A 25,106-nucleotide genomic window follows, 5' to 3' on the forward strand; every position below is an offset into this window, starting at 1 on the left:
GCAATACTGTAAATACAGAACCACTTAGCTAGATGTACTTTATGTGGACAGAAAATACACACCAACAATAAGCTTTCCAAGAAATGAGCATTTTATTTATAATTTTAATCCACCATGAAAAAAACTTATTATGTAACACAGTCCATGAAAGCTTTTTATTTTTAAACGCTTCTCAGTTACTTATTGAGATGAAATACTTATTCAAGACATGTACTTACAGATAAATAATGTTAAATGTTTTGGTTTATGAGGAAATGATAATAATTGTATGCATTCCTCATTACATTTCTTACATTATGAGTATAAAAAACTTGAACTGTACACAGTCTAATTCAGCCTGCATCGCTGACCCTCGCCTTTGACCCTGCTGATGAGGAAGATCAATAATGAGCTCAGCAGTGTATCCCATTACAATGGATAATTTATTACTTTGTGCCGTATTGATTTTATGCACAACAGCCTGATGACTTCGTACTTGATTAACATCATAGATTACAGTGAACATCTTTGTCTCTTTTAAATTAAACTGTTTTTAGGTAATGAACATCATCTTATCTCCCATTTGAACCCAAAGAGTTAAATACAGTTAATTATGAGCAGTGGTGTTTTCTTTTCTATGATAGAAAAAAAATTATGCTCATATGTGTTTCTTTTGTGACTACAGAATCCCCTTTCAACAAGATGTGGAATATGGAAACACCACCTCCCATCTAGTAGACTGTGATGGTAAGTTTCAGCAGTATAACATGGATTCATCTGGATCCTCATTGTAGAGTTGCTGAGTGCTCCACCTAGTGGCTCAATTCTTCACTGCAGCTGTCTAATTGTGAGTGAACATTATGTTCTGGCTTTACCAAAAAATGGAAGAAAACAGAAACTCATGATCAATCTCAGCTCATTAGGATCTATTCCATCCAGTATCTTGTTGTCTTTGATGACCTGAATCAGGTAGATAATGAGCTGAGAATGCTCCCAGTGTGACATATTTTAATTGTATTTGATCTGAAAAAGGGCGTAGACAAAGTCCAGACTAAATGCATCATCCTTTGGCTTCTGAGGTTTTGCTTTGTCAACGCTGGAGATCTGAGGAGGTTGCTGGTGAGCAACCCTGAAATAACTTTAGTATAATGTCATATTGTGTCATATAGAGAGGCTCAGATGTGAGTGCGGGGGGACCACAGAGAATTTATTTGAAGTTTACCCTCAATTCAGTTGCTAAGAGCTCCCAAAACATAACAAAACAAGCCTGGATTGCATATTCTTTAACTCTGATCCTAAACATTTGTCTTGGAGCCATATATTTAAGCATCCTCTGTTTATCTCACTCCTTGAAACTTTCCCTGTTTGAGGTAAGTGATGCCAGACAACCGACCTGGTGGACTCTCATCCAAACTGTAAGGAAAGCTCAGAATATGTCGAGCCAGACAAGCCCTGTGTCTGCAGATGGGAGCGATTAGAGTTGGGTGGAAACATTGAGGTAATGGTACAATGTGAGGAGAGATTCTTAGGTCAGGCAAATGGAAGGAAAGAGTGAGGACGAAGATGGGGGAAAAAAAAGAGTCAGCTGGTGTGGTTTGGGCTGCATTGATGAGAAGTGCAGGCCTCACTGAACCTGGAGCTCATGAGGCCTCAAGGACAAACTGGAGAGAAGATTGTCTTAATTCTCTCAGAAAGTAACCCCATAATGTTCGGTGTGACTAAGAGTGTTATTGTAGGTATTGAAAAATATTGTTAAGTAGCACGCTATTTCCATGTGTAATAAAAATAATAATAATACTTTCAGACTGGAGCCTGAGGATACAATTTGCACTAACTGTCACCTTCCTAATTATGTCTCTCAATCATGCAGGAATTCTGCAGCAGAGTTTGTTGATTGAGCCAGAGAGCCTGGTCTCCCTCAATCTCCTCGTTGCGTCTGCAGTCTCGGCCTTCACCATTGGGGCAGCACTCTCCGGGCTCGCCGTGTGCTGGATCATGGCCCACAAACCTGCCAACCGTCGTCACGGCGGCAGCTCCCAGTCCTCCATCCAGCGGCGTGAGAGGGGCCTGCTGAGTAACTCCGGCGGGATGGCTGGCTCTGTGCTGAGCGTCACAAGGCAAGGAGGTGGAGAGCGCTCATGCTCACAGGGTGGGGAGACCCTGTTTGTTATGCCCAATGGCTGGGTCAAATCGGGAGAGCTCGACCCGGGATTCCTGCCCACTCCTGAGCATACCCCGCAGCAGAAACGCAGAGGCCTACGACTGTCTGACTCCAACTCCGGAGGCTGGGACACCAGCCAGACGTACCTGGGCGGTGGGTCTGTTGGTCTGGGTTCGCCCTGCCGCATGCCGCCCTCTGTCTACCTGACCACTAGACTCTTTCAGCAGGGTGGAGGCGGGAGACATGGCGGTGAGGGACGGGGGAACGACACACCACGCCAGCACTATGTCTGCTTGAGCAAACAAGAAAAAGGAGGGAAAGGCACCCCTAGAGCCCCCGTTAGGAAGTCTGCAGGAGAATATGTCTACCCCATGACCCCTCAGGACTCTCCTGAGCGCAGGAGGGTAGTCTCGGCACCAAGTGCCCCTGTTGAGTACAGCGAGCCGCTGCCCTTGCGTTGGCCAGCCCCGGAAGGGTACATCCTGAGCAGCCATGGGATGATCCCTGTCCCCCTGCCGCCTCCCACCATGCCCCCTCCCGGTGGTCAGGCCTACATGTCCCAGCAACACACACCAGGTCTGAGCAGGGCACTGCTGAGAGGAGCTCTGGAGCGGGGGGAGCTGGGAGAGCTGGTGGATCTCAGCCAGCTGATGAGCAAGAAAAACTGCAGTGATAGGACTCAGGCAGGCCAGTGATTTCGGAGGAAGTGAAGCATTCCTTCCATGTGTGGAGTGCGGTGTTAAATTTCCATGGATCTCTCTCCTTTCTCCTCATTCTGTCAATCCCTCTCCCTCCCTTTTCCATCCTCTACTCTCCACATCTATATTTCACTGTCATCCAGCTTCCTCTCTCCTTTCACTCTCTCAGGCAAACCTCTTCACTCTGTAACGAGTCTTTGCCTTCAACTGGCTGCTGGCTCTGCCACTCATATCCTTGCTCTCATTAATTGGTCAGACCGACTGAGGTTGTTGCCGTGTCTGCAATGCAGAGTTGCCTTTCCCTCCAGTACTTTGGATGAGAGAGGGGAGGGGATGGAGGGAAAAAGAGATGGAAAGAAAACCAAACCGGGAGCATTGAGGATAAGGACAAAGATTTAAAGAATGCCTTTCTTCTGCAAATTGACTGGATGCTTTGTCCCTTCTCTATGACATTAGAGACTGCCAGCCACCTGTTCCTAAGTGTGTTTCCTGTCTCTCTGATTGCCAACAAGGTACTTGAAGTAAAATTGCAAACTCTGAAGACTATTTAAGTATCTAAAGCTGGAGGTGAATCAACAGGCGGTCGTTGGGACTGAACAGATGAGTCTAAGCAAATCCCTCCCTGATTTCCTTTTGATATTCCTTCACCTTGCTACACACATAGAGCTTGCACATGATTGTACAGGTGAATCCCATGTATTCTACAAAAAGCATGACTTGTTCCAAATGCCTCTAACACGCAGGGATACGGGACCATAACTCATGCCTGTAGAGAGCAGAGTGCAGCACTGAAGTGTCAGCACTATTCCTGCCAACTGCACCCTCTGTGTAATGACAGCATCTCAGCTGTCCGTCTCCCCCCAAACACACCACCTTTTATCCCCCCACACGCCCCGTTCTTTTTAATGACCAATGATTCCTCAAGGACGCCTGGCGGGACTGCGCCACGCCATTGGACGGATGTGGAAAACCCTTTGCTGAATTGAGGACATAAAGGGGGAAAAAATCAGAGGTGTTGTTCTGAGAAGAAACTCAAATCGCTGCAATATATAAAGACCTTTACCGTCATTTCGGTTTTATTGTCCATTTAAACACTTGGATTAGTGATATTTATAGAACCCAGCCTGATTTTTTTGGGCATATTTCCTTTGTAGCCCTACAGTGGGTCAAGGTCCTTTTGGATGTGGTACAGTACAATGTGACAGTTACAGTGATAATGATTGAAACCTCTGGCTTAACTCAGAGGCAGCAGGGGGAATGGAAATGTCCCCCGCCACCAAATGGAACTGTATATTCAACCTATCAAAGTGTCCTGTGCTATGAAGCATTCTACATTTAGAGCTACACACCGCAGCTTCAAATTACAGCAGAGACTAAAGATACAGTACTGGAGACTTTTATTGGCACCCCTGGTAAAGATAGAGAGAAAGCCTAAAAATAAATTCGTCATTTACTGCAGTAACATAATCTCCCTCTGAAAACGTTTGGAAAAATCCAACATTTAATTGTGAAAAAATAATTATTTTTATCATATTCAGAGGGGCCACAGTTTTTGGTACTCGGGCTGTTAATAGTTTGCCAGTAGGATGGTAAATAGACTTTTCCTATAACAGACTCAAATATTTTGCCATATGCTCTCTTCTGTTCAGTTCACCCCACAGGTTTTCAGTAGGATCAGAGCTGACCCAAGTTCTATGAGAGTTACAAAAGACAGGAATTAATATAGTTACTGTAACTTTTGACTCTCTTAATATAGCTTTCTAACTATGAAAGTTTTCTCTAGCATGTGTGCAACTGGTTGTCAGAATGTCCTTTGTGACAGACAGGGGGCCAGGGTTTAAACATTTTACTGCAACATTTCTCTTCTCAAGTCCATGACTATGTGGACTCTATCTTTGAAGAGAAATAAACCCACAGCACCACAGATTCTTCACTGCATTTAGCAATGTGCATGCATCAATTTTTCACCTGATCATTCTTTATCTCCCTCCATACCCACCAAGAGCTATTTTGTTGCTCAAACTAAGCAAATGCAACCCCAATCTGAATTTTCCCATATCCAGCTTTTTTTCATGCTGTCATACGTGGCGCAAAATCAGATACGTATTCGATAGTTTTCAGAGCGTCTGCAGTCTGAAATGTTATGTCGCATGTTATCTGACCTTTATGTCTTTGGAGATGAGCGCTCAGTTGAGTCTTAAGGAGAGGAACTGACAGATTAAGTCAAAGGTGTTCCTCGACAATCTGAAACTATGAAAAAAGTCTGCGTCAGTGGAGCGCATCACATCACAATCCTACCCCTCCTTGTACAAATCCAGACAGACTATCTGACAGAAGTCTTTTTTGTTAGCTTCTTTCATTTTCTTATGATCTTGTGGCAATACAGTCAGTTCCCATTGCGGAATAGCTTTAAAGTCAATCAATAGACAATTTTAATTCCTTTATTCCGTAACAATGTGCTGCTGTGTGACATCTATGCATGTGGGTCGTGTTTACACAGAAGTCTGATTGCAGTCGCATTTAGTTGTCAGCAAGCACACCCACCCCAAAAAAAAACAGCAAAAAGAAAAATGGTTTTCAGCAAAAAAAATAGGAACTGAGCAACCAGACCTGCTGTGTGAATGTAGTCATCTGCCCACAGCATGTGGCTACATATAAATCCCAATGAATTTAGCAAACATCAACTTTTGACATTCATGCTAAAAGCAAAGGCTCCTTTCTGAAATCGTTTCCAGTCAAGCAGTTGACATGAAAATAGCATCTAAAAGTTTTTATAAAGATTGTGGTGATTCCCAAAATGCCACTCTTTTTTTTATCTCCCTTACCATCCTCCTCAACATCCTAGTCCTGGGTGATTTATTAGACGTTTGTAAAACTCTAATCAGACAAAGCAATTTTAAAAATGGTGTCAAATAAGTGTATTTTCCAAGGGATTGTCACAACTACCATTATGTTTCACTGAATGCTTTATTAAAAACTATTCCCCCCTCACCAAATAAATGTACTTAAATTAAAGGGTGCATTTTTCTAAACTTTTTTTGTGTGAGATCATCCAGCTGCTATAAAAGATTTATGTATTTTAACGTTTCAAACATGTTTAGGGGTGCCATTAAACGTTATCTGCACTGTATAAAAAGGGTGAAACTTGGTCATAACTTTACAAGAAGGCTTGATTCGTCAGTCCCAGTCTGTTAATTGACCAATGAATGCTGGTTTGTGTGCAGCAATATATACTTTAAATGTACATATGAAACTTTGATTTAGATTAAATGATAATGTAAGACTGTAGCTCCAAAATATAAATATATATATATATATATATATATATACATATATAGGCAGGCGTCAGGCTTGCAGGCAGAACATTTTTCATGCCATTAATGTTTTTATATTAAAATGATTCATATCAACTGGCTCTAAGATGGATCTCACAGAGTCACAAGTGTGTCTTTTTCACATCGTTGTGCCAAACCCAGCTGATGGAAGACTTACTGATGCCTGATTCTACAGAAGCAAAAAAAAAAAAAGACTGAGAGAAACGTCTTTAAGTGCCATGATGAAGTCCATTTCAGTCAGCAGTGCACCTTTCTCATGTACTGTGGTTTTGAAGAACTCTCTAATTGCAGTATACTTGTGACATGTATGCCTTTGACCTTACATGCTGAATGTTTTCTTTTTTTTTTTTTTACAAGATTTTGGCTTGTACTGTTGAGATCATTTTTTCAGCTCCCCTCTTCGTTGCTGAATGCTACCTTAACTCTTCATGCCATACTCTGTAAATATGTAAGATTGAATACTGACTACTTGTCACTCCCGCTATGGTTGCAGTGTTTCTGTACTCTCCCAGATGACATGAACTGTGTGTTCGGCTCACATTTTTATGACGATGATTCCTCAATACTTTATAAGCAAACCTTCAAATGGACTGAAACGCATTGAGGGAACACTGTGTGACTCATTTGTGAGGTTTTTCTTTTGTTTGCAGTCTAGTGATTGTCTTTCTTTGCCAACCAAACTGCCACACCGAGAGATCTTCAACCTGATTAGTGAATGTGCTCATCCTGTTTTTCTTCGTGGTCATCACACTGTGCGATAATAATGAAAAGCACAAATTTGGGTCATTGTTTCTTTAGGGGGTTTTTTTATTATTATTATTATTTTGAAGGAGCTGTCTGTATCATTTGTGAATAGTGTAAATAATCATCCTGAATGTATTGTGCATTGAGTTTATTGGGGGGAGGAGAGGGAAAGGAATATTGCTGTCCTCTGTCTTTTAAGACAAGACTGCAAAGGATTTTTTTTTCGGTGACAATGCTGTGAATAAAACGTATGTAAAATGACCTGATGTGACTTTCGCTAAGCGCAGAGTTCAGCTGTCTCCTTCAGTTTCTTAGATTAGGATTGAAGGCCCGACCTCAGTCGCTGCTCAACCTTCTCATTTGATTGATGGCTGTAATGTCTTTTTTGCAGTCACTATGCTGCAGCTGATAATAATCAGTACTGCTATTAAATGGCATTATGTAATTGACCACTTGTGTCATCCTGTGTGGTTCTGAATGCACTAACCAAAATAAAGGCATGCAGTTATACAAAAACACATTTATAGGCGCACATAGTGAGAACCCTCTGAACCTTTGACACACATCATTTCTGTGCCACTAGAGGGAGCTGGATGCTGAATGCAACCTTTAAGGAAAGGAGAATTGCTCCCATGGTGCAATTGTATTAAGTGAACACTGGCTGTCTGTGCTGCTATGCATGATGCAGGCTGCTGCTTGCAAAGAGTTGAGGTCTAGAATAGCTCAACAGGTTTTTGGAAATAATTGAGCGGATCAAAAGTTACGAGTATTTCACATGTCAAACCAAGATTGTCTAATATACACTATGAAAACAGATAGGGGTTATTACCTTTTTTTAAGTTTAGGAGTTCCATTCTGAATCTGAAGTATTTCCTTAGTATTTTTCGTGGCTTTGCCTTTAGACTGTATGACTTAAATGAAACTTTATTGGTATTGTTCCACAAGTGTCTCACAGTCTAAGGTAGTTTTGATGGATTCCTCCATACAGCATTGCTAAAACTCAGTCCAGTTTGCATTCCATCTTGCTTAATTCTTTTCAGTTCTGCAGACACATTGTTGTACGATACTGAGATCAGGGCTTTATGATGGGCTCTATAAAACATCGACTTTATTGTCTGTAACCACTTGGTGCTGATTTGGATGGCCCACTTGGACCCAACCTTTAACTTACCAGGTGGCGTCTCTACTTTAATATCTTCACAGAAAGTTTCTTTTCTCATAATGCCATGTATTTTGTGAGGTGATTCTTTCTTTCCTGTAGCAAAACACCCACACATGTTGCAACACCTTGTACTAAGATGTTCCCTTTTCCCTCCATATCGGACAATTGTCTTGATGGCTTAGCATTGTAATTTTAGTCTCATGAAGCCACAAGGTAGGTCTCCAAAAACTCTTATCTGGTTTTATACGTTGATCTTAGAATTATGGCCTCTTCCAAGTGGCCCATCAGTCCATGTTGGTCCAGAACCAGTTTTACTTTAGATAATGACTGTTGTTCTCAGCCAGCAATGTTACAAGGTGTTTTGTCCTGAGGTCAATATGTATCTTTTTTACTGAAACCCCTTTATCTCATCCTTTATCTGCATGACCATTTTGTGATAGACTGGTGACCAGTTCAATGACTTATGGAAGCCTAATAATGAATATAAAAACTACAAATTCACAGCAGGAAGAGAAATCCGCCAACAAACTTCTAATCCTGCTGCAATGGAAGATGAATTTATTTCGAACAATGCTGCACATCTACACTGCAGTTAAAAGAGATGAACAGGAAAATGTGCAGTATTAGAAACAACTCTGCAAGCTGTTGAAAAAGGGCCACTCACTAATTTATGTATAAAAATTTTTTAATAAAAAATAGTAGCTGATGGAATCAAAGCAGCAGTTTGTGGAGGCGATCCAGTTAGACACTTGCAAAAACACATGAGCTGGTAAATATGTTGCCCTCCAATTTGATGGCACTCTTGAAAAGAAGTTGACTATAAACGCAATGTGGAACGGTGTGTAGCAGACAAGAAACACAATCATGTTTGCTTTTACTATACCAGCAGTAGTTTTTTTTCCCTCTGACTTGTCCTGCTTTTTCTCCAAAATACAGATGATCCGACTGGAGCAGAACACAATTATCAGCAGAGGAGCCAGGTAGCCGAGAGACAACAGGAGCAAGTTAAATTGTGGACCGATTCTGATATTTTTACATCTTTCATAGCATGTCCAGAGTTTTTCAGGAAGGTTATCCTTGTGAAAAACAGCAACAATCGAAACCAGAACCACCCAGATGAGCAAGCAGACTGCGACAGCTGCCTCCTTCCTCCTCTTCCATGATCTGGCTTGCAGAGGGAACTTGATGGTCAGGTAGCGGTGGACGCTGATGGCTGTCGTGGTCAGGATGCTGGCGTACATGTTGATGTAGTGAATAAAAATGAGGACAGTGCAGAGCAAAGTTTTAGGCATGCAGAAAAAGGCATCGTAAATCCTGAAGGGAAGGAAAAGGACCAAGATAAAGTCAGCCAGAGCCAAGTTCAGCATGTAGATGTGGGTGTCGGTCCAGGAGACCCGCTTGGCGACGAAGGCCCACAGAGCAGCGCCGTTGACGACGAGACCGAGGAGAAACACAAGACTGTAACCCAAACCCTCCAGGATACTGTAGGAGCAATAAGCATCAGTCTGATTGGTGGCGTTTGTGCACATTCTTTACTTTATCTGCACAAATAAATAATCATAAACAAACAGTGAGCATGACATCAGATGATCTTTGATAATATCAATAATATATTTTAAGTAATCAACGCAATCTGTCTTTAAAGTCAGTTAACAAGCAAATAGTAGACTTTTACACACAGTATATAAATAATACACACATAAGCATTTTTCTCACAATCAATTAGACTAAAAGTTTCATGTTAGTTGAGATTGCCAACATATGTTGTATTTGCTAAACAAGTTGTTTTTGGTAAAACGTTGTTTTATCATTTAAGTTTTAAAGTTTAAATGTGATAGTATGTCCTTATGGAAAGTCCTCATTGTGGTGGATTGAATTTGTGAGCTTCATAATTTAATTCATTCACAACATTTGAGTTAAATGGAGGCAAATCTGTGGTTTTATTTAAAGGGACACCTCAAACAAACCGCTTTCTTGTGAGATATCATAAAATAATTTAAATAAAACATCCAGGATATAAGGAAAGACAATTGTCTGTCTGTTACCTCCCTGGTTACAGCTTTCAGATGTCTTAATGTGTCGTGGACATCTTTTGAAACCGAGCAAGTATTGTCTCCATGGGAATATCCAGCCATCATCTACCATCCAACTCAAAACATTGTAAAGCTGCTGCCTGACATTACAGCATAACTGAAAACTATTGCAGAAAGATAGCAAGAATATGTGTCCCAAATTATACAGTTTAAAGAAGATTTCTACCAAATATTGTGTCTTCTATGTACATTTCCAGATTTCAGTCTGCTTTACAATGTGGTATTCAACAAATACAAATTAGTTTGGTAATTCTAACTGAATTAAAATAAAAGTTCAATCAGATTTAATGTCAGATAGCGACGATAACTGGTTATGTCTCATTTTACTATATTTTGGTATTCCCTTTAGTTACTTGGAGACAGCTGACAAATTCAGTTCAACTCCATTTCAGTTAGTTTGTATGCACAACAAATGTCACCTTCATGAACTGTACAACACAATCCCATCTAATTCATACAGAAATATACAGTAAATGAAATTTCTAGAAACACAGCCCAATCATATGGATTGATTTATCCACAGTCTTTATTGTGTGCTCCATTTAGCCAACTTTTCAACAACCATAACTCTATCCAAACCAAAAAAAATCACTTTTCGTTGAAATACCTTCGTAATTAAAATAAAGTGGTAAAAAAGGGGAACCATTTTCACCAAAATGATTCAAACTAAACACTAAAATCAACTTACCGAGCGAGCCGCACTCCCACCTAGGACTACTTCACAATTGATTTTGAATGCATTGACGATGGTATTGTCACGTACTTAGCTTCCTCTGACATGGACTGCTTCTATAATTTCTATTTAAGCTGCTGTGGTGTTTGGTTTCCTGCATGTCGTGTCTTTAGTTGTTTTTTTTTACCACAGCTGAACCTTTAAAAGACACATAGAACAGTTTACATTTTGAATTGGTTGCATAAACGCAAAGGAATTGTATTTAATAATGCTAAAAATGATTTCTGTCTGCAAAAAGTATTTAATTTTCAACATTGTTGACAATTGCATCTGACCTGACACAGCAGATGTCTAACGGACAACCGTCACCTTAAGAGCCTAACAATAGATGTAATATAATCAAATAGTTAATTTATACAGTTAATGTAATCTAAAATTTGAAATGCAAATTGTATATATTTATTACACACAGAGTGCTATATTTCAAGTCTGTTCATGTTGATCATGGTGGGCTACAGCTTGTATCTCAGAATATGTAAGTAGGTTGACAAAAAGTGTCCCCATTTGGTCTACGGAAAATACAGCAGGAAAGTAGCGTCTCTAATTCATTGTAAAAACCTGAAGCTGTGGTTGCCAGATGGTAAAATTCTGGCAACCACAGCTGCTGCTGTATTTTTTTGTGGGGTTTTTTTTACCATAAAATAGAGATGTTGGGTTTTTTTGTTTGTTTTGTTTTGGGTTTTTTACAATGTAGAACTATAGTTCAGCTAGCACATGTTGACAAATAATCCAGTTGTCTACATAATAAGAAAACCTTTCATCACTATGACGCGGGGCAAAGATTGCTTTGTTAAATCATAACAAAGCTGTGTTATGATTTAAAGATAACTTATTCTTGTACAGTTTGGACTTCCCAATATCTATATAGATAAAAAGTAGTTTTGTTTATGTCCCCTAGACCAAAAGGGGACACTTTTTATGAACCTACTTACATGGTCTGAGATACAAGCTGTAGCCCACCATGATCAAAATGAACAGAATTGAAATATAGCACTCTGTGTGTATTAAATTTATATAGTTTTGCTTTTCAAATTTTGGATTACATTAACTGAATAAATTAACTATTTGATTACATTGCATCTATTGCTAGGCTCACATATCAAGCGATAAAGCTCAGACGGCAAAAACATTTTATGAGGTCAGTAGGGTGGCTGGTGTACTAAACCCTTACGGGTGTAAAAGGCTTTTGTGTTTTTGCTTTTATTGGTGTCATCAGTTGCATTTACGTCACCGGAGAACAGGCAGGAAGAAACAATACAGTGCAACATTGTAATAAATGGTTAGCCTTTATTACTGGTTAACCTATGTGACTTGGTTTTCACAGCATATTAAACTAAATGTTCTTTACAAGCACACAACAGCAAATGAGCAAATAATAAAAGGTGCAACTTGATTGAAATCCAACTCATGTAGACAGGTAACTTTTTTTTAAAACAATTCAAGATAAAAGTACACTTGCAAACTGAGCTGTACAGTCGGATGCCAACTTGTCTGACTTTGCAAATACATGGAATTTCATTATCATTCTTTTAAAAGCAAGTCTTATCTGAATGAGCTCACCACTTTTATGGCTAGCTGCATGTGTGGGTTTTAAGTTTCCTGTGCGATATGTCTCAGTTCAAGTTTGAAGCAGAACCCGATCTTCAATCTCAAGAATCTTAAAAAATAGAACTGAACACAGTCAGAGGACACAAGCCAGCTTATTTATTTCTTTTGTTGCGTAAAAACAAAGGAACCAAAAGTAAAAATGGAGAAAACTTAATTATACTTGTGTTGTGGAAAAAACTATTGCCAAACACTATTCAGGTCAAATCACTCAATCCACTTCACTTGTAAAAAATATTTTACTTTCATTGTTGCTGACATTTGAGCTGACATACAGAACTTATTAATTAAATGAAATATAACATTTATTCATTTCAGCACTTGAAATACAAGACAAAACCTTCCCATATCTAGTTATGCAGTTAGAAACTATGAAACAAGTTGAATTCAAAACAACTGAGCAAATACCAAATCAGAAGAAAGTCAGCGGTTATGTGGTGAATGCTGGGCGTATCTGAAAGTGGAGCTCAAAATGATGCTTTGCTAAAGTCTTTTGATTTGACTTAACTTTGGGATCAATAAAGGAACTTGAATTAACATTGGGCTGGCTCTGACAGCAGGGAAAGATAAATCCTCCAATATAACTACAGAATGGGATTCAGTCAGAATCGAAGGCCTTGTCCCTCTGTCTTAGCTTGCTCAGCCTTAACCCTACAGCTCTAAGGTTTAACGAGTGTAAAACCTCTTTAATAAAAAATAGTAGCTGATGGAATCAAAGCAGCAGTTTGTGGAGGCAATCCATTCAGACACTTGTAAAAACTTGTGACTTGGAAGATATATGGTCCTCCAGTTTGGTGGAACCTGGTAGAGTAAACTTACTATATGCGCAATGTGGAATGGTGTGTAGCAGACAAGAAACACAATCATGTTTGCTTTTATTATTCCAACAATACTTTTCCTTTCCTCAGACTTGTTTTGCTCTTTCCCCAAAATACAGATGATCCGACTGGAGCAGAACACAATTATCAGCAGAGGAGCCAGGTAGCCGAGAGACAACAGGAGCAAGTTAAATTGTGGACGGATTCTGGTATTTTTACATCTTTCATAGCATGTCCAGAGTTTTTCAGGATAGTTATCCTTGCGAAAAACAACAACGATTAAAATTAAAACCACCCAGATGAGCAAGCAGACTGCGACAGCTGCCTCCTTCTTCCTCTTGCATGATCTGGCTTGCAGAGGGAACTTGATGGTCAGGTAGCGGTGGACGCTGATGGCTGTCGTGGTCAGGATGCTGGCGTACATGTTGACGAAGTGCATAAAAATTAGGAAAGTGCAGAGCAAAGTTTTAGGCAGGCAGAAAAAGGCATCGTAAATCCTGAAGGGAAGGAAAAGGACCAAGATAAAGTCAGCCAGAGCCAAGTTCAGCATGTAGATGTGGGTGTCGGTCCAGGAGGCCCGCTTTGCGACGAAGGCCCACAGAGCAGCGCCGTTGACGACGAGACCGAGGAGAAACACAAGACTGTAACCCAAACCCTCCAGGATACTGTTGATGCATGTATCGGCGGTGTTGTTGGTTGCCATAGTGGTCATGCTGTCATTGGGGCACATTTTGAACTTCATCCGCAAAAAGCCACCTTGTGTGAAATTATTAAAAAACTGTTAGCATGATCTTTGTTTTGTAGATCGCCCAAAGAAAAATCCCTCCACAATCACACGTTCAACTCATGAAGAATGAGAATTAAAAAAACCAATAAAAAGGTGCAATTTCTTTGACACGCTACAAAACTTCAAGATGAAGCTAAAATTAGCTGGTATCAAACATGATTATTAATCTTTCTGTCAAAGTTATACAAGCTAAGAAGTAATCAGTAACTTACCAAACGTCTTGCTCTCGTGATTATCAGCGTTTGACTGTATGAAGATTGTGCTGGTGGTTTCATCAGGATGTTTGAAATGAGTTATAGACCTGCCTGTTTACAAACAGTTTCTGTGTGGTTTTTTCCTTCCTGTTTTGATAAACATATGGCGTCTAAAGCCACACATGCTAGTTATTCTCAAGAATCTAAGCTGACTTCTAAAAAAGAAAAGAAATTAGTTCATGCTAAGAAAAGTTCATTAGCATTAACAATTCTAAGAACTGCATCTGACTTAAGAGGGACACACAGACATCGATTTCAACACCCTCTAAAAAAGGAACTTCTCACTTCATTAGAACAAAACTGAAAAGTTAATCTATTAGTTTAGTGCAACAATTTAAAAATGTTTTTATTGCACACAGTGTGTCAAGTCTTACAGCCCCATCTCATCCACGAAATATAAACAGGTTTTGTAAACAGGTTCAGAACTTGTTTGTGAATTCAAATGGCCCCCCCTGCTGACCTGCGTACGCCAAGTGAAGTTCAGACAGTGAAAGTTGAGAAATGAATCATCAGTGCCACTTTCAGACCGCTGTCAGAGTTTGACAATCACATCAACAGAGTCATAATTTAGCACAGCTCAGACTTCCACATGTCTGTAGCTATATTCACAAATGATAAAACAAAAAAGTTGGGCTAATGAAGGATTAAAAAGTGATTAAACATTGACAACAAAAATGGATGGTCCGTTGTGCCTTTGCTTTCCCGTCTGTTTTTCTAGATATGGGTTCCCAAATTAAATTCTCCTCAAGTTCTCATATAACCTTGGTCAGCTCCCCCAGCATTTAAAGGACATTGAATGAGCAAAAGACAGAGAAAAAAAAAATCAAGGTATCTAACTGTCAGTTGTCCCCTAAATAAATGTTGATTACTTTTATGCATGTGAAGTCAATGGGGAGTTAGCATCCGCTTTCGTAGAGTCGGCGTCCCCTACTTGCTACTGAGAATAACAACTCTAGCTTACATGTTCTGTGGGGGACTACACCGCACCGCACTTTATGCCAACCCAGAATCTCATGTTGTCATCTTTTGGAGGCAGCACAAGGAAGGGCTTGACTAAAGTAACAATTATGCGAGAACTGCCACTGGGCCAATGTGCCCCAACTGGATTTCCTCCTGTTTTTCCTCAAAAAAAAAAAAAAACATCCTTGGTATACACAACATCTGTCATGAGGTGGGGTTTGAAGTGGTGAGGTAGATGCGGTTGGTACCAGGTTATGATGCAAATGATGGTTTTTAAATGAACAAACCTCAAAATCCAGGCAGCACAGATGAGCAGCGGCAGAAACTCTGACTCGGGTAGCAACTGGTAAATAATTACAACAACTGACAAAAAACTAATGTCAGTAGATGATCAACACAACAGCAAGGACCTGACAGAGAGCAAGAAACACAGGTGGGTATAAATACTCAGGGAAGGTAATCAGGGGAAACGAGGGACAGCTGGGGACAATCGGGACTTCAGGGAGACTCAACTGAAAAACAGAAACCGAAATTAACACATAGAAAAACCAAATTCTCACAATATCAGAGGTGTTAAAAGATCATTGGATAATTTAAAGTTTCTGGTAATTATTACTGAAACATAGGAGAGGTTTCAGTATTGGCCTCTTGCTTGCAGCAATGGGTTTCTCTGTGGCACACAATTTCAACGAGTGACTGAGAATTGAGAATAGAAAGGTCAAACATTCAATGATATTGCAAAAATAACCAACCATTTGGAAATCGTTACAGATTCCTCTCCACATCGACAGAGTACTTTGCTTCGATTTTAATCTTAACCGAGAAAGGTTTAAACAAAATTAAAAAGAAAAAAGATTTCCCTGCACATTACAGATGTCTGGTATTTTTCAAGTGTTTAAACATTAAAACTTTTAATTGGTTTGGAAAACTGTACTATTGCCTTTGTGGTTTTCTGTTGAAAGTTTGGAGTTCGGATCTGCCTCAGCCTCCAGCTTGTCCTGAAAGACCGAAGTTGAAACTTCATCCAGCCGGGCGGGGGAGCGATTGACGACAGAAAGAGAGAGTGAACAACCGAAGGCTTTGTAAAAACAACACACAAAAAAGGGGGCTGTCTGAAAATGCAATCTGGAGAAGCCTTTTGGACGAGCCAAATGGAACCAGTGAGAAAATACATGACCCAAAAACAAATGACAGGGCTGAAAGGTTTGCAGAATAAAGTCACCTTTTTATTGGCTCAATCTATTTAAGGCAAGGCGGCCTGGTTATAGGAAAGTTTTAGAGTGCACTCTGAAGGAAAAAAAAGTCATTCGCTGAATGAGTTTAATGCTTTTCATCAAGAGAATGAGTGGCTGGAAACAGGAAGATCAAACCACCATCCTGTAGGAAACAATAACAATACCTCACATTTCTTCACATTAAAACCACAAACAGTTTATAATTAAGAAGAGGAAGAAAAATTATGCATTCTGAAAAGTGTGACATGCATATTTTTCTCTCTTTTGTTCCATTTTCCGCCTTTTTTGTGACTGGCACTTGTGTTCTGCTACCCTGAGTCAGAACTTTGCAGAGCTACCTTTCACTGCTGTTATTTGTGGTACGCCTATACCAGCTTCAGCCAGCCAGAGATTGACATTATTGCCCATTATTCTTTGGAAAATAGCTCAAGCTCCTATTTCCTATTAGACTGAGAGCAACTGCAAGTGGCAGTTTTAAATTCTTGCAGAAAGTACATTTAGGTCTAGGACACTCTAGCTAATAAACCTTTCTTAATCTAATCCATTCAGCTGGAGCACTAGCTGCATTTTTAGGGTTGTTGTGGTGGAAAGCAAGCCTCTGCCCAGTCTTGACTTTTTTTTTTCACATTTTCTCCCTGAATTGGACTCAATACTGACAAAATTATCCCAACAACATTTTACCACGTTTCACCAGAGGCGTGGCATCTTCACAAATAGCCTTTACGCAGGCTATTTGTGGCATTCCACCACAAATAGCATTTTGAATGTAGACCAAAAAGTTTCACTTTAGTCTGAGCTTCTACGTGTTCGCTGTGACCTCTAGATTGCATAATTATGGCAAACTGTGTATGGCTTTGACCGATAAATGCCCTGTAATTCTCAGACCAGAGCTATGCATCTCTGCTGCTCCTCCAGAGTTGCCAGTTCGGATCTTCTCCATGTCCAGCCTGTCAGTTTAGGTTGCACAGATAATGGATTAAGCAGAGCTCTGTGTGCTCTACTGTGTTGTTCTGTCACAACTATCCATCCCAGTTAGATGCGTTGAAGTTTGTGCTTGTAAGGAGAGAAAACGTGACAAAATTCTAGAGCTCTGCAAGGCTGTTTAGATAAAAATGGCCAAACTTGCTTCCTGCAGAACATTTGTAATAGGTTTGGTGTATTTACTCGACAAGGTAGGACAGATAGTCAGAACACCTGCTTGGCTGCCGTTTGCTTTGAATCAACCCTGAAACTGCCACATTTGCACAGAGTCAGGAAAAAGCCCGGGAGATGTTAGATTAAATCCTGTTTATTAGTCTGCATTTGGCAGTTATTACGTCCCAATGTTATTAAAAGCAACCTCATGCCTCACAGATATTGTTCTGTGGAAATAAAGGCAAAAACAACCTAATATCGCACAGGATATGAGGCAGCTCAATATTTCAGATGCAGTATGTTGTTGTAATTAATTTGTCTGAAATCTGTTTAGGCCCATTTGGTTTTCCCTGAGATATTCCCCAGACCTGTTACATTGGTTTCACTGGATTTCTGCCTCGGTCTTCCACTCTGTCTTCCATGTGATCCTGTCGCTGCCATCATGCATTCACTTTTATCTGTCCGGTAATGTTTGAAAGTGCCCTTTACACGTCAGTGACAAGGCCAGAAGGAGGAGGAAGAGGAGGAGAGGGCGGGGGTTTTCCATTTAGCTCTAACTAGGTCAGTGAGGACACACCCCTCCCTGTCTTCCCTCCTGGCTTGGCTGGCTGCACCCCTGCTTCCCAACCCATCCCGTCTCTTCCCTCTCTCTCTCTCTCTCGCTTTTTGATCTGCTACCCGCTGTGACGCAATGCAGTTTTTTTTTGCACACCTTCTGAATTAGACAACCGTGGCGCAGTCGCCCATTTCCCCGAGACCCATGTCCTCCAAACGAGCCCAGAAAACAACTTGCAGCTTTATAGATACATGTCAACTCAGATGACTCAGCAACATGTTGGACCTATTTATCTGCCTCAGCTCTAGTCATTAACTCCAGCGTTTCTTTTTTTTTTTGTTGTGATTGCATAACGCCGCCATATTACATAATGTTTGTGGGGGTCGTCAATCTGTTGTTGAGGTTTTTTAGCCTTTGGAAGAAGTCATGTTGCTCACAGCCTCCAGAAAGTGTGACTGTGTGCTTGTTTTGAAGACGTTCACCTATAGAAACGTCTCGAGGATAGCACATATTTTCTATGCATGTTATCTGCTATGATATGGAACAATTGCCGCATTCATCTGCGATTTGAATAACCTCATATTGACATTGTGACTTATCATGTGTCCTGGCAGCTCTGTGACAATAAAGGCCGAGAACCATGGATGAGGGGCCTAAAGTGCAAATTCCAAGCATTACATAAGCTTGGAGTGTTATACTGCCAATCCAACACTGGATGTCTCTGTTTCTGCAGTCTGATCCAGGATGAGTGAGTCATGCAGCAGGGTTACGTATGAACCGAGCTGTCAGATCTCACGCATCCCTGATCCTGATTCTCCACTGTGCTGTTTATCTTTGCAAACAACAATCTGAGGCGGCATGCTGGCTGCTGTTGTGTTGAAACGCTCTTAAAGTGGGGCAACAAATAATTAATCCGCATAAATCATACACATAGAATGAGTCCTCTGATTCAAACATGAATAGGAAATACACATCTCCCAGAAATTCAGTTCAAAAAGCAAAACTCAAATTATATATGGGTTCACTGGATGCACTGTGATTTATTTTAAGGGTTTGTTTGACGATTATGGCCTACAGCTGTAATCACTGTAGAAATGTGTTATTATTCCCCTGAACAATCAGGCTGATTTGATGGTAACTGCCTCTTCGATAGCCTTTAACAGCTTCCACATAAAAGTAAGTGAAAATCTATTTATATAGATTTCAAGAAAGTGCAGAAAAAAGAATAAAACAAGCCTTTTAATATCAGTAAATAAAGACAGTTAAGCAAAAGCCTATGTTTAAAAGATGAGTGTACAGTTGTCAAACTTACAACTGTATGTTGCAAGTTTGACACGTTTTCAGAGTGTGAATCCTGAAAAGGCTCTGTTATCCTCTGTCGTCATCCTCCTCACAGAAGATCAGGGACTGCAAAGGATTAAAAAGCTCTGAGCTGTGGAGAAATTGAAGTGCCCCAGCAGCAAAGTAACAGGAAATTGGAAGCATGAACATTCAAAAGTAAAATAGGCATAAACAAAAAATAAGAATAAGTGACTGTACTGTAAGGGCAAATTTACAGCACTCCTTTGTGCACGTAGGATGCAGCAGTCTGTCACTGAAGGTGGTCTCCGGTTCTGCAACAGGTTTATACACGAGACGTGAGAAATTGTCCAACAGTGATGTTATTTTTGCTTAACTTCTGACTCCCATCACTGGGTCAAGAGGACATCCTAGGAGAGAGCCAGCCTCTCTGATGAGCTTATCCAAAAGCCTCCTCTCAGTGCAGCTTCTGCTCCCGCATGCTATGCCATAAAAGATGGCTCACGCCACCACAGAGTCAAAACAGACCTCCAGGAGTGCCACCTGGAATAGAAAGCAGATTTCCATAACTGCATCCAAATTAAAAGAAGGTAATTGCTAAAGAAGCCAGATGTTCACATAATGCTGTATAAAAGCATATGAACGGAAAGTTTAGTGGAAGGAAAAAATGTGGTAGAAAAAATTCCATACATAAAATGGAAAACTGCAACGTGGGCAAAGATACTTCTGAATCAGAGACGAAGTCAGAAGCATCTTACCTGGGTTAACGGGGAAAAGAACTGTACGGTTACACAATGAACTAAAGTCCTATTCAGAAATGAGCATAAATGGGGCATTTTATTGGGAAATCAAAATTTCAAACTCTGCAGGGACGGTGGAGAGGCCCACAACCCAGGCTACTAGAATTACATTGGGATGTTTCCACAGTCAGTGATCAATTGGGGATCCATGTCTTCTACTGGTGTTGGTTCGCTGGAATTTAGTAATTCCAAACCCAGGAAATTTCCACATGCACTGGCAAGCTTCCCTCCACTGGCAAGCTTCATGGAGAAGCTGATTTAATTTTTTTTTTTGAGGAAGTCCTTTATTAGACTCAAACAGGAATGCAGGATCAGCCAGGGTATGGGTGGATGAAAAAACATTCAACCGAGACAAAGAGTAAATGATAGCCTTGCGTATGGCTCAGCAGCAAAATTAGGTCACCGGGTCAAAAAAGAAGAACATAAGACCACATGATACAGGAATAATCGTGTCTGATGAAAACAGCAACAATAACAAAAACAACAACAAACAGCAGGACACTGGAATAATTTCTCTCTTCTCTTTCAAACATGGTTCATTTCAGCTCCAGGCACAAACATGGCGTCAGTGGCAGTGTGTTTTTCCATGTGCAGTTCCATGTGAGCACGATGCCAACGTGTGCGCGTTCACACTCGCCTGGGCGTATACCTTATATCTAGGTCAGACTCACATGGCACAGCACATTGAGTCACACCGGAGATAAACACAGTCTAGTTGCCATGGAGACCCGTCTTCCTGCACGCCACATCTTTGCATGTCATGCATTTGTATTTGCATCAACTCCCTGCGTTTGGAGCGGGCAGGGAGCAGCGGGAACAGTGATTTGGGCTCAGCCTGCACTGAAGGCAAACAGGGATTGATAAATTAATTATGAGATTAATCAATCATGACAATCTTTTGTTAGCTTGAATCAGGGAGTGCGTCAGCGGCACTAATTCCTCCCTCCATTTGAGCATGATCGGGCGTGGATGTTTAAACTGCTCTGTGAGAAACAAAGAGGAGAGGTGTCGGACAGAATGAGAGAGACATTTGTTACCGATTATGTACTTCAGGACAAGTCCAGGCATCCTGGAAGACAATTATCCTCTGCTGTAATTCAATGCATGTCATTGTGTGTGTGTGTGTGTGTGTGTGTGTGTGTGTGTGTGTGTGTGTGTGTGTGTGTGTGTGTGTGTGTGTGTGCGTGCGGGTGTGTTAGCAAGCTGTTTACATAATCAAATAACCGAAAATGTTTTTCCATGAAAGCTTGTCTGGGAATGGCAACACACGAGAATGAATTTCATAATTGAAGTCGGGAGATTTTGGAAAGGAGTGGCATAAAACCAACAATCGTTCAGAGTGCCTGCAATGGAGCTCAGCAGCTACTTCAGTCTCCACCTATTGTCCAGTGAATCCTTGTTACAGTGCCTGGCAGGTATTAAGTGGCAGTGAATGGAAGTAGAGATAAAAGATGTTTTTAGACTGGCCTCTGTCTTATTTGACAGCTCAACCAACATCCAGGGGACAAAGCTTGCCTTAAAACTGGTTTCATTAAATATGTGTGACTGAATGCAAGAGGAATGCATTCAAATAAAATCTTCAGGTTTTATTTATAGAGCTCTGCACCCATGCAAAGATCCTCTGTCTGGTCTGTATTGTCTGTGGTTTCTGTTTTGACAATAACAACAAAACAATCCGCCAGCTGCTTTCAGGCAATCAATTCCAGAGTTGATAGAAAAACATCTGGTGTTCTGTGTACGATTACCTCTTTTTCGATATTTTCCGCAAATAAAACGCTCAAAAGAGATACCAAGCACTAGATAGATTCTACATTGAAATATACAATGCCTTAGAATAATATCTCCTACATTGTTTTTGTTGCATATTGTTGTGTTAAAAACACTAACTTGTATGCATATACTAACAGAAGATAGTGCATAATTGGTGGTTTTAAATTTTTGTACAACAAAAGACTGATACATTTGTTTGATGCCCCTTTACTCTGATGCACTTAAATAAAATCCTGTGCAACAAACAGCCTTCGTGAAAGGTCGGGGTTACAGTTGTGGAGAAGATTAAAGCAGAGTCAGGTTATCCCAAGCCCTGATAAATCCATGATCTGAAAGAGGAGCGAGTTTGGCACCTACTGGAAACAAAATGGCTGTCCACCTTACCAAAACAATCCACTTTTAATGTGGAGAAGCTGCAGCTCAGCTGAGAGAATCTACTTACAGGTCAACTACAACCACCAGTCACACACTCAGTCACAAATTTGGGCTGTATGGAAGAGATGGACTTTAAGGAAGTCTCATTTAAAACTGTCACGAGTCAGTGACATCACAGAAACCACAATGAACTCTTCGTCTCCATGGTGAATCGTGTTGGTGGCAGCATCATGCTTTGGGATTCATGAGTTAGAGCGGCCCAGTCCAAGTGTAGATCGAAATCCAACCGAGAATCCGTAGAAAGACTTGAAAACTGATCTTCAAGTCCATCCTATCTGACTTGGCTACTTTGCAAAAATAATTTTTCAGTTTATAAATGCCAAAGGCTGGTAGCAACCCATTACTGCCATGAAAGGTGCAAAAATTAAATCCTTCAGTTTCTTCCACTTTATAGTGACTTTGTACTTTGTGCTGCTCTAACACAGATATACCTATTCAAATTCACTGAATGTGTAAGAATCCTTAACGGCTGCAATGGAGAAACTTATGAAAAGCTCTCATCAGATTTTAATTTCTCAGTGCTTCTTTCATCTGGTATCAAATTCCAGCTAAGCTGATGCTTTTTAAAGAATTTTTAAAGGACACCAATCTTACAGAACATAAGCTGCGTGACGGCTAAAAACTGAAGGCGGTTGGGTGCTCAGCTTCACACCTCCTAACCCATGACTGAACCCTTACTTTTATATTTATTCTACAGCCTTTATCACTTCCTACATGGCAAAGTCTATAAAAACTGAAGGAGAAGAAGGAGATGTGCAGGAGCGCAGCGAGGTAGCAGAAGCAGGGGAAGATAAAAGAGCTGAAAAGGCTGAGGTAGGAGGAGGAGAGGAGCGGAGTGGAGGATGAGCAGATTGCTGCAGGAGAGAACAGTGTTTGTACTCTCTCTGACACACTGACCTAGTGATGCGGCGAAGCTTCCAGCTCCAGATTACAAAGCCGCAGCCCTATGGGATGTGAAGGGGGAGGATGGAGAGGGGGATTAATTATGCCTCCAGAGGGAAGAGCGCAGGAAGATTAACTGATTGGGGGAAGCATTGAGGGATTATGGCTCTATAGATGGAGGGAGGCTGAAATAATCTCGGCGAACCAACTGGCACAAGCAAGGACATGCATGTTTGCTTGTGCTGCGGGCTCACTGAAGGAGTAAACAACATGTAGAGGTGGTGGAAAATTTAAGGTTAAATCACTGCTGTGCATTAATGCACGAGGATGTTTTACAGTGTTACCAGCGAGATGTCCGAGTGGAATCTGAGGAGAGCTGATGGTGCAGAGTTAGACCACAAGGGCCCCTGCTGGAACCATGTGCAGCCAATCAGTTACAGTCCGTCCCTCCATCGCTACAAAGACTCTTTGATGTGAGCGAGGCCTTTAAATTCAACCCTAGGGAGTCACAAGACGAAACCTGGCTTTGATCTGACTAACGGCAAACCTTACGTTCTTCCTAACAACAAAACTGCAGAACAACAAAATATCTGCTCGCCTGATGTTAAAATTGTTGCCGGCGAGCAAGATGAAGTGTGTTAAAGATAAGTCGCAGAGAAGAGGCTCCATATCGTGGTTACCACACAATATTGGCCGTGAAGCAAAGATGGGTGTGTTTCCTGTTTCATATTTTACTAATCATTTACTCAAGGAAATTGTGATATAGGTTATATGGCTCACTGCCCAGAGCGCCATTGAATCAGGGGGATGCACACATGAGTAGCAGGGTTTTTTGTCTGTTTGCTTGTTGTCGTCGGTTCTATACAATATCAGCATAAGACAGTATGGTCGCACACTGCGGCTAGGAAAGGAAGTTGGTATTTCATTCAAGAAACACATTTCATGTTTTGTTGTTTTTTTAAAAATATCTGGACCTATACTATTGGCTCTAGTTTAAAATCTGAAACATTTGAATAGTCAAACCTGAAGTGGATAATTCCACCCCAAACCCAATTAACTTGAGATTCATTTGTCTCCCTCGCTCCTTCATTGCCCTCACACCAAGAGACATCAATATTTTCAATCCTTTTCTTGGCATTGCTTCCAAACAACCACAGACTGAGAGAAACATTTCCTAAAATCTTATCTCATCTCGCCTAATCACTTCTCATTGTTATCACAATGTATATAGAGCAAAGATGGAGGGGTCTTGCCCAGGGCAGCATTCACGCACAGACCGCCACTGGCAACAATGTATTTAAAACATTCAAACTCTCCGTGTAATCTCAGAAATGCAGCTTTGCCTTTTTGCTCCTCTATCACAAACAGTCCATCTATTTATGTTTCATTTTTACCAGCCAACACCCCCAATCCCCCCAGTCAACTTCCTCATCCTGTTATACCGTCGCTGGCAGCTTTCCAAAAGTCCTCCAGCTTAACCCCTCCCTCCGAGTCTCGTCTTCTCCCATGCTCTTTCCCACTTTTTTGTCGGGCAACAAAATGTTTGCCGCGCTCAAATCCATGCCGAGGCCCTCCCCTCCACGCGCTCCCTCCGCGGGAGTCGCACAGCGGTTACATAAGAGCCGAGGTCATAGTGTCACTGCCTTTGTCAAGGCAGATGCAGGGC

At 40.9% G+C, this 25,106-nt stretch overlaps 3 protein-coding genes across 3 annotated transcripts in view; 1 reads left to right on the forward strand and 2 right to left on the reverse strand.

The window, feature by feature from the left end:
• LOC114146816 (semaphorin-6B-like) overlaps nucleotides 1-7,366 on the forward strand; it is a 39,774-nt gene extending 32,408 nt beyond the window's left edge. The window contains exons 16-17 of the mRNA XM_028021210.1: nucleotides 665-726; nucleotides 1,850-7,366. Of these exons, the coding sequence (XP_027877011.1) occupies nucleotides 665-726; nucleotides 1,850-2,835 (1,048 nt within the window). The 3' untranslated portion in view covers nucleotides 2,836-7,366. The remainder of the gene's footprint in view (nucleotides 1-664; nucleotides 727-1,849) is intronic.
• A 1,381-nt stretch (nucleotides 7,367-8,747) lies between these two features.
• On the reverse strand, nucleotides 8,748-11,155 carry LOC114146241 (G-protein coupled receptor 35-like). Its single transcript, XM_028020149.1, has 2 exons — nucleotides 10,861-11,155; nucleotides 8,748-9,620 (listed from the first exon to the last, which is right to left on the reverse strand). Exon 2 carries the CDS (start codon nucleotides 9,606-9,608, stop codon nucleotides 8,748-8,750), a length of 861 nt encoding a protein of 286 aa, XP_027875950.1. The 5' UTR covers nucleotides 9,609-9,620; nucleotides 10,861-11,155.
• Nucleotides 11,156-12,175: 1,020 nt separating this feature from the next.
• LOC114146831 (G-protein coupled receptor 35-like) lies at nucleotides 12,176-21,495 on the reverse strand. The gene is made up of 2 exons (XM_028021226.1): nucleotides 14,328-21,495; nucleotides 12,176-14,084 (listed from the first exon to the last, which is right to left on the reverse strand). Exon 2 carries the CDS (start codon nucleotides 14,068-14,070, stop codon nucleotides 13,177-13,179), a length of 894 nt encoding a protein of 297 aa, XP_027877027.1. The 5' UTR covers nucleotides 14,071-14,084; nucleotides 14,328-21,495; the 3' UTR covers nucleotides 12,176-13,176.
• Between the last annotated feature and the right edge of the window lie 3,611 nt (nucleotides 21,496-25,106).

Source organism: Xiphophorus couchianus, chromosome 6 (assembly GCF_001444195.1).
Source record: "Xiphophorus couchianus chromosome 6, X_couchianus-1.0, whole genome shotgun sequence".
In the NCBI taxonomy this organism is placed as follows: Eukaryota; Metazoa; Chordata; class Actinopteri; order Cyprinodontiformes; family Poeciliidae; genus Xiphophorus; species Xiphophorus couchianus.